The 9,830-nt window shown below is 51.7% G+C and overlaps 1 protein-coding gene across 1 annotated transcript; it reads left to right on the top strand.

The window, feature by feature from the left end:
- The first annotated feature begins 622 nt into the window (after nucleotides 1–622).
- Nucleotides 623–7,469, top strand: MLEC (malectin). Its single transcript, XM_054288794.1, has 5 exons — nucleotides 623–812; nucleotides 4,086–4,264; nucleotides 5,597–5,773; nucleotides 5,930–5,987; nucleotides 7,156–7,469. The coding sequence occupies exons 1-5, from the start codon at nucleotides 623–625 to the stop codon at nucleotides 7,383–7,385; spliced, it is 834 nt and encodes a 277-aa protein (XP_054144769.1). The 3' UTR covers nucleotides 7,386–7,469.
- Nucleotides 7,470–9,830: the final 2,361 nt, after the last annotated feature.

Raw genomic sequence — 9,830 nt, 5'->3', positions numbered from 1 at the left:
CCGACGGCGGTGGAGCTCCCGCTGCCCTGGGTCCGCTCCAGCCCCTTCCCCGAGCGCACCGGGTGCGCTCCGCTCCGCGTTGCCGCAGCGCCGCCCGTTGCCGCGGCAACCCTCGGTCTGCGCTTCCCGCCGCCGCCCCGCCGTGCTCCGCGTTCCGCCGCGCTGGAGCCCCGCGATTGGCGGCGCGGAGGGGCGGGCTTTGCCCACCAGCCGCCGGCGCTCAGGCCAGCTCGCCGAGCTGTCCCCGCTGCGGACACGGCGCTGGGGAGCCTCGTCCGTCCCCGCCGCGCTTTCCTAGGGGAGCCTGTTCCACATCCACTCCGCTCCCTGCGCGGGCGGTACCGGCCCCGGGCACCCCGGTCCGCAGGGACCCGGCTCCCCGCGCCGCTCCCGCCGCTGTCCCCGCGCCGCTCAGCCCAACCCGCCCATCGCCGCCGCTCATTGGCCCGCCGCCTTATGAATATGCAGATACAGGCCCGCGGCCGTCTAATGGCAGGCGGGCGGGTAATTAATATTCTCATTTCGGCGCGCGGATTGGCCGGTGCTCGTCCCGCCCCGGCAGCGGGGTTAGCCGCCCCCTGGCGGCGGCAGGAAGGGGCGGGCGCGGCGCCGGGAGCGCGACATGGTGGGCGCTCGTACGCGCGGGGCGCCGCTGCTGCCGCCCGTGCTGCTGCTGCCGCTGCTGCTGCGGGGCGCGGCGGGCGGCATCGCCGACAGCGTCGTCTGGGCCGTCAACGCGGGCGGCGATGCCCATGTGGACGTGAACGGCATCCACTTCCGCAAGGACCCGCTCGAGGGCCGCGTGGGCCGAGGTGAGGGCGGGGGACACGCCGCGGCCGGGGGATTTCGGCGGGACAGCCCGCGGGGTCCCGCTCGGCTCCGCTCCGCCGGGGCTGCGGGGTCCCGCTGTGCTGGCGGCGGCCGGGACCCGCGCGCCCCCGGCGCCCTCCTGCCCGCTGCAGTCCCGGCGGGTCTGTGGGTGTCCCCGCAGGACGGCGGGGGCTCCTCTCCCGCAGCCGCCCGGGGACGGTCGTGGTCCGAAGGCAGCACCGCCACTTGTCACCAGCAGGACCACGGCCCCCCCCGTTCTCCCGCCGGGCCCAGCTGGGGCCGCATCCCTCGTCCCCGTGGCGGTGCGGGCCCGGGGCCCCGGAGGCGGCGGGATGAGCCCTGCGGGATGGTGCTGTGCCCTCGGCCTGCGGGCTTGTGTAATGCCGGAGGGGAAGTGGCTCCGCGAGGGTTGCAGTGGGATTTCGGCCGGAGAGGCGGCGGGAGCAGTGGCGCTGCCAGCCCTGCCGCGTGCGCCCGCCGGTCGCTTTTTCTCTCCCGTTTTCCGCTGAAGAGCCCGTGTTCTACAGCAGGATCCGCCGGTTCACAGCCCAGTGCGCAGCGCGCTCGGTGCAGTGGGAACAAGCTTTTCCAGCCCTCTGCAGCCGGATCTGGGTCGCGCACGATGGGGGCTGATGCTTGCAGCATTCTGGACCCGACAGCGGAGAGCACAGGCTGCTCGCTGGAGCCCCGGTGCTGGGCCCCGCGGGGGGAAGGTACAGCCGGCCGCTCTGCTCCATGCCCCAGTCCGTGGCTGGCTGTTCAAGGGCAGCGACACGAGCAGAAGTAGAGGCAGATGGGAAATCATCGGCTGCTCTAACTACCAAGTCAATAAAATCTTCAGCCTACTATTTAGGACAGGATGGAAAATTAATTACACTTGGATTACCTTTTCCTATTTCCCTCAAGACCACCACAGTTTGAATTGTGCGTGTTTCTGATAATTGGTGTACCAAAACTTAGTTGATTCACTAATATATTGAAAAGCTAGCTGTGCTGGGCTGCTCTGCTGTCAGTTACAGGTGAGTAGTGGAATGTGGAGATGAGTTCTCAGTGTAACCTTTGCTGTTTCCGTGTAGGATGGTGAGAATTTTCCCGTGCCATATGGCTGGAACTGTTATTGCTTGTCCTGCATGAGTGCCATCCCAAATGGAGAGCCTTTTGGGCACACTGAATACAGTGGAGGTCACATTTAAATTCTCATATGGTGTTTGACACCCATGGAAGCTGCTGCTCCAGTCACACTGTGTGCCCTGATCACTGTAGATCAGCTTCCCTTCACAGACCTCTCGCATGTGTGACTTGAATGTCCTTGTGGACTTGAACTATTTATTTCGAGTTGAAGAGAAAAAAGGATCTTTTTCAAGCACATTGTAACATGCACTTCCTTTGTGGAAAGCCCGTGGTGTTTCCTCTGAGCAGGAGGCTGTTACAGTAATCCTGCACCAGCCAGTGGTGCCAGGCACAGTGGAGACTTTACCCCTTTGAGCTCTCAGCTGCCTTTCCCTCAATGGCTTTTTATTGCACCATTGTTCGTTTACTCTGGGCTCCTCTCTGTGTTGATAGACATGTAAGGGCTATAGCAGAAATGTATGGTTGACTGGGAGGAAATGACCTAGGGATAATAATTCTGGGCTGTACTGCCTCTGGGCAATTTAAAACCTTTTTTTTCAAGCCTCCATTCAGCTGCTGTGCCCTAAAGGACTGACTGTGCTGATGGCAGTTACAGAATAGGCAGGTGCCAAACATAGTTGAGTTAAAGCTTGGTGTGTACTGCTTGCTCCCTGTGAGCACCCAGCGTGCTGTAAAATCCATCTTGCTTCCACAGCTCTTGTCAACAGAGCTTTGACATGCAGGTGACAGGTCTTCCTCTCCAGTTACCTTCTTGGCTATTAAAGGACTTTCTTCCTGTGCAGGCTTTCCTTTAATAGGAGCTGCCTTCTGTGGAGTCCTTGGTTTGCTATCACTGTAATCTGTAGCTGGCCAGAAATATTTGTGTGGGAGGACAGGTTAAACTTTTCACCCTCTGTATTTCTGGTGGTTAGAGTCCTCTTTATGCCCAAGTTCGAGTGGTAAAGAGAAGTGGAAGATTGCCTGAGCAGCTCTGTGTGAAACAGGAGACTCAGAACTGGCATTAATTTCCTCTCACTCGTTTGCATTGGCTCTGTCTTTGGCAGCGTGTGCTGGGTTAGTAGCTCTTGCTTTGTCTTGGCCAGTGCAGTGTCTGTTCCCATGGAAATGGGGCTGGGAGAGGTGAGTGTCAGCAGAGAACTTCGTCTGGATCAGCTTCTGCCTGAAGTGCCCGTGGATGGATGGTGTCCACAGTCGTCCCTCCTGCCCCTGCTTTGCTGGGAATTGTTTTTTTGGTGTGCAGCCCTGGAGGCATTGCAACAGTTTGCATTTATGCAGGAACCCTGATACAGTAGCAAACCAAGGGGGATAGAGTTGTTGGGGGCTGCTGTAGAGGTGATGAAACACTGAAAAGAGGCAAATTTTGTGATTTCTCTTATTTGTCAGTTGCTGTACTGTTTGAGCATGGTGTTTGGGCCCTTCTCAGGGGCTCTTTGCATGCCTGCAGACAGCCCCCATTTCAGCTGGGTGGCTCTGGGAACATCAGCTGATGAAGCTGCTGGTGCTCTTGAAATGCTTGTTTATCTTTTTTGCGTCCTTCATCCCATCTTCATGCTGAGAGGTATTGTGGGCCTGTGGTGAGAAGAAAGGACTTTGTAAGATGCCTAATGCTTTTCACCCTTCTGCCATTCCCCAGTTCTTTGTTGAGGGGGATAAGTTCAAAACCCAGCTATCAGCTGCTAACTTCAAATCTGTTGCGTCAATGAGTTAAGTCAGTCCTATGCCAGCTGTTTTAGTTTTGTACTTGGAGTCTGAAATTTGAAAATATTTTAAAATATTCTAGGTGTTTTCACTCTTTAAAGCAAGAGCCAATGGCCAAGTCCTTTGGCTTTGTGTAATGTTTTTGTAAACAGGCTTTTCTTTCTGAAATGGTGAACGTGAGCTTACTGTGTCTTGGACTGCAGCAGGTCTCCAGACCTGTTTCCTTACATTTCTTGGATTTTGGGGCTTTGGCTTCTTGTGCTTCTGCTCTGGTAGTGCTGCCACCTGATCAGAGCCAGCAGGGGAGATGGGTCTGATGGGTTGTAAGTGCTAATGCCACTTCTGGAGTTAAGGGCTTCAAGAATATATAGTTTTTCTTCCTCAGAATGTAACCCTTCTCTCACTCCTTTGTGCTCAAAACCCAGCCTCTGACTATGGTATGAAGCTGCCAATCCTGAGGTCCAACGCAGAGGACCAGATCCTGTACCAGACTGAGCGCTACAATGAGGAAACCTTTGGCTATGAAGTTCCCATCAAAGAGGAGGGTGACTATGTGCTGGTGTTGAAGTTTGCAGAGGTCTATTTTGCACAGTCTCAACAGAAGGTAAGCAACAGCTCCTTGTGTGTCTCTGATGCGAGTTCCTGGCCAGGACTGAGTGTGCTCAGGTTACCTCTGCTGCTTTGCATGCTGGAGGAAGGAATAAGTTAACTGAGGTCCCAACCTCTGCCAGGTTCTGAACCTTTAGAGCTCTTTTCCACATTCTACCTGTACAGTTGGACTGGAAGACTTAATTTCAAAGTATTCAAACAAACATGTGCAACTGAACATAACTAGCAATAGTTTTACAACCTATTTAGGCTGTGCTGGCTTTGAGAAGTTTTTTTCCTTTTTCTTGAGCACTTGCTTCTGACTGGACAGCACAGTTATGCTGGAGGAAGTATTGCATAGGTTGAAGCAGGGAGGTGGTCTGGGTTAAATAGCCTACTCAAAACAATTTTTACAAATGTAATTAGACTTGATACTGCTTCAGTCTGATCATGAAAGCAGAGTTAAATTCATCTGCTTTTTGCTTTTTAGAGAAGAATAACCCTTGTCCACTTCTGAAACCCCTCACATACAGAAGTGGAAACAGAAACAAGCAGAACTCAAAGCCCTGTTACAAATTGGGGTAGGAGTGGTTTGGCTTTTAGTCTGGCTTTCCTGATTCCATCAGCTTCTTTAGGGCTGATCTCCTTAAGCACTGTGCTGCCTTCCTGCCAGAGAAGTATTTCAGGGAGCAGAACTGGTGGGGCTAGCTTACAGAACAGATGCAAAAAGCAGCCTCAGATTAAACTGAAGGGCTGAGGTATCTTTGGTTCCTCTTCCTTCATGTGGTTCTGCTGGGATTCCCCAGGTGCTGCGTGAAGTTTGAGTCATTACAGCCCTGAGGAGGACTTTCACTCTGAGTTCACAGATGTGGTTAGCAGTTAAACATTTTACCTCCTTCAAACCCTGTGTTCCTTACCAGCTTGTTTCCTCTTCTCTGTTCTGCTGCAGGCTGTTAGTTAGAAATGGCTTCATTCCCTAGGGTGTGGTGTGTCACAGCCACCCCGGAGTGGTAGGAGCAGGTCTTCAGACAGGAGAAGAGTTGTGAAAGAGAAGCATGAATAAACTAGAATGAAAATGTGCTGTCCTCAGTCTGAACAGCAAATGTAGGGGCTGTTTTAAAAGGAGGAGGCAGATTTCAGGGTGTTTGAAAGCATTGTTAATGCTTTATGGTGTCTTTACCTGGCTGGTTTTGGGCTTTGAATCCTTCCCAAAGGAGTGAGCCAGGACATGTTACAATGCTTTCTGGCTCTGGGTGCATAAAAAGCAGAGACCTTTCCTGTTCTGTTCCCATTTCAACTGTCACGTGCCTGAATCTGCTCTGACTCTGTCATTTCTTCCACCCTGAAGGTATTTGATGTTCGCTTGAATGGCCACGTGGTGGTGAAAGACTTGGACATTTTTGACAGAGTTGGACACAGCACAGCTCACGATGAGATCATTCCCATGAGTATCAAAAAAGGAAAACTGAGTGTCCAGGGAGAGGTTTCAACATTCACAGGAAAGCTCCACATTGAGTTTGTAAAGGTAATAAGCTTTTCATGGCAGAGCCTTGATCTTTCCTTTCCCCTTATTACCCAGTCATGTGCAGCTGTGTGCAGGAGGAGGAGAGCTGTTGGTAGGTGGGGAGACCATTCCTGTTCTCAGAGCTGCAGCACTGACTGCTGCTTTTGCTTTTTCCAGGGCTACTATGACAATCCGAAAATCTGTGCCCTATACATCCTGCAAGGAACAGTGGAAGGTAAGCACAGTTTCTGAGCCAGAAGGCTCTTCCCCCTTGGAGAGCAGCCTGTTGCTTCTCAGACTATGAGATCATAGCTTTTCTGACCCACATCTGCCAAAATTGTTTCTCTTTCACTGAGTTCCCACAGAGTGCAGTTGCAGAGTGAAGTAGGTGTGTACTGTCCTCATTCTCCTCTAAGTCACAAAGCTTGTGTCATTTTGGAGTGAGAAAAATCAAATTGTTTTGGAATTTCCTGTATATGGGGTAGAGGAGAAGGGAACATGTCTGGTCAGTCTCAGCTTATAGCTACACATAAATACCCTCTGGCCTTGGATGTCAGCAGCAGCCCTGCAGACAAATAATTTGCAGCTGTTTTAGCTAGTGCTTAAATATGTCTTACCTGGAGCTTTGTTTTGCCTTTTCAGCTTTAGGACAAGGCAGTATTTTTTCCCAGATACCAGTTCCTCTGGATAGCTCCAGGGAGTGCTGGAAAGGTCCTTGTTCTTTTATCACCCTCTTTGGAAGTGAGCTGGAATTGGAGCCCCTCTTGCTCCTGAACTAGAAAGGTTTAGGTTCCCTCTCTGACCAAAACATCAATTTGCTTTACTATGGGATGGTCAGGTGCTGCTGAAGATTTGGTAAGAACCTTGTGACCAGGTGGCACCTGCAGCTCAGGCCCAAGGCTCAGAAGGCTGGATTTGAGTGGGGCTTGGCCATGCTGCTCTCACAGCTCTAACTTTGAGGGGTGCAGTGATGTGGAATAGGACTGCTTATGAAAAGGGTTGTTCCTGCTCCTGTTTGCACCTGCATCTGCTGGTTCTGCAGGCAGCAAGTGCTTGTTCTTGACTAGATCTTAGTGAGCAGCTGCAGTATCTGAATGTGTGCTCTACATGTGCTTTTGTGCATTAACTTGTCTGTGTGACACGTTGATGGTGTGGAAGGATTAAGTTTTTCTGCAGGCTGGATCCTTGGGTGCTCTTATCTTGCAAAGAAAAGAAATAGTGGTGTTATCCTCTGTGCTAGAAGATATTCCTCTCTTCTGAGGTGTTCTGGTTGTGGTTTTGGTGGGATCTCAGGTGCCCTCTTGCTGATGTTCATGTTGGATTGGGGAGAGGGGAAGGAGGTGTCTCGAGTGAACTCCCAATTTACATCCTGCCTGCTTGCAACCTTTTGTCTTGTTCAACAGATGTTCCAAAGCTGCAGCCACACCCAGGCCTGGAGAAAAAAGAGGAAGATGATGATGAAGATGACTATGATGATGGTTCCAGTGTCAAAAAACAGGCAAATAAGAACCGGGTTCAGTCAGGCCCACGCACACCAAACCCCTATGCCTCGGACAACAGCAGCCTCATGTTTCCTATACTGGTGGCCTTTGGTGTCTTCATCCCTACCCTCTTCTGCCTCTGCCGATTGTGAGAGCAAGCCCCACAGTGCATCAGCCCAGGGGCTGGGAGGGAAGGAGTTGGACCAAATATGGTTGCTTTCAATTTCTCCATATTGTTCATAATTTAAGGAAAAAAAAAAAAAAAGAGATGATTCATTTGGAATGAATAGCAATGAATAGCAGGTCCAGGTAAGAGGGAGCTTACCTTCCCCCTGCCAGCAAGCAGCACGGCCCTCGCCTTCCCCTTCGCACCACGGGCAGCCTCTGATTCTCCCTGGGGCATCCAAGAGTGAACTGAGTCCTGGCTGGGTGTGTATTGGGCCATGAAAGCTGAGGCTGCCAGTCCTGGGCCGTGTCCCACACTGAGAGAAAGCCATGTGCTGTAGGATCTCTGCCTTTACTGGGTGGAATACGGTTCCTTAAGCAGGAAAGCAATTCTTAAAACAAGGCTGGGGTACACATTTTGTCCAGGAGTGTGGAAGTGTTGTGGTGCTGTTGGGTGTCAAGCGGCTGCAGAGGACGGAGCCTGGCTCAGCATCTCCCTGAACGTGTGCAACACAATGTATGGTACTCGCCTGCAGAAAGATACCAAGGCTCCAGACCAGCCTCCGTGGAGACAGTTCCCTCCTAAGACTGCAAGCTGTGCCAGGAGCAGAGGGATTTGTCTGGCCTGATTTGCTGCACCAGTTGGGAGAGACTTTCCTAGTCTGGCAATTGCAATGTTTGTTCCATCGCAGAGGGATTCTGCTGTAGCCTGCGAGAGGCTGACGTTGTTAGCGTCTGATCAGATGCACTTGTTTTCTGTATTGATTATGGCTTTTGTTTCCTTTAATATCCTTTTATTTTCAAAGGTTTTGTTTTAAGCCCAGTTCCTTGTTTTGCCTTTCCTAGCAAGTGACCTCTACTTTGGAAGAAGCTGAGAATCAGTTGAACTAGAGAGGAGGTTCAGGACTTGTTCCTTAACCTTCGTCATGGTGAGCTCCCTTCTCTGTGACTCTAAACAACCTGTGCTGTAGGACAGAGAGCAGAGCAACCTGGTGGATGCTCCCTGGGGTCTCTCATTCCCTCTGTAGGGACCAGCCCTGCCTGTGGCAGTGAGAAGTGGAGCTGGTCAGTATTTGCAGTGAGTGAGTTTGGCCTTTTGCATATCCAGGCCCTGTAGTGAAGGGGCAGATGTCCAACTTTTCAGTCCTGCAGAGCAAGGTGGTTTGTTGCCATCCAGAGATCTGGAAATGAGCAATGCACTGGAGACAAGGTCACCTGCTTCCCCCAGGGATATTTCTGCAAGAAGCTTCTGTTTCCACATGCAGAGCCTGTGCCTGCCTGGCAGAGGCTGAACCGAGAGAAAGCCACTGCTGTGCCTTCTGGTCCAGAGCTGCAGGCCCTGAGGAACTGCCTTCCCACAATCTTGGCCTCCAACATGCTGAGCGTTTCTGGCTGACCAGGAGGGAGATGTTCTGTGCTGGAACAGGATCCACCCAGGCAGGGTTGGGTTTTTGTGAATCAGCTTTGTTGCTGCTGAGCTCTGGGCTCACGGAGCGCTTTACCTCATGCTCTCTCCCTTGTCCTCAGAAGTGTTCTGTCTTTCCCTGGAGCAGTGGCACTGAGCAGTGACCTCTGCTGCTCTGCCTCTCTGGGTTTTCCTAGCACTTGTTTCTGGGTTTGATCCCCTGCAGTGCTCAGCCTTTCTTTGAGCAGGGTCAGCAGAATTTCCAAGTTTCTGGCCAGGGAACTGGAGGAGCAGCCTGTTCTGTTCTGCTGGGCCCAAAGAGCTGAAGGCTTCCCTTCTTCTTATCCCTCAAGCTGTGATAGGAGCTGTCAGCTCAGGGTCTCCAGAGTGGAAGCTGGGGGAGGTGACAAAATGCTGCTCTCTGCATCAGTGCCACTGAACCTTGCCTTTCTGATCACATCACTGCTACAGGCCTGACCCTAATTCTGTATCTGTGAGCTGAAAAACAAGCAGGACCTTCATTGTCTTCTCTCTAACTGCACAAGGGGTAGTTTGGAACAGAAGGAAGAGAGTCCCTGCCCCAGTTAAAGGAGAATCCAGGCTTTAGAGAGAGCAGATCTTGAAGAACAAACCTTAGGATGAAAGGTGGTAAGCTTGAAGCTGTCTGCTTCATGTTCTAGCTACTGTTAAAATCCTAATACTACAAAACTATTACAAAATATGAGCTCTGATTTGTTCAGTGACAGTGCCTGCAAAAATTCTCCAGAATTTTTGGGATTGCTCTAACTGGATTGAAGAGACATTTAGATCTTTATCAGTTTTGAGAATCATGAACTGTGCTGATTTGTTAAGCAAAGAATCTGGGGTTGAAAGCAAGCGTCTCTCTAAGGAGCTGCTCTCCTCCAGGCCTTTTAGGGTGCATTTTATTGAGCATCCTTGATGCAAGGAATCACTCAGCTTCGTGTGGCTCACCCAGTAATCTCAGCACCTTGCCTACCATGGGTGTGTTTAGATGTGCAGAACTTGG

Source organism: Melozone crissalis, unplaced genomic scaffold (assembly GCF_028551555.1).
Source record: "Melozone crissalis strain CALT ecotype California unplaced genomic scaffold, PUWL_Pcris_2 ptg000063l_1, whole genome shotgun sequence".
Classification (NCBI taxonomy): Eukaryota; Metazoa; Chordata; class Aves; order Passeriformes; family Passerellidae; genus Melozone; species Melozone crissalis.
This window is presented reverse-complemented; position numbering and strand designations above follow the sequence as displayed.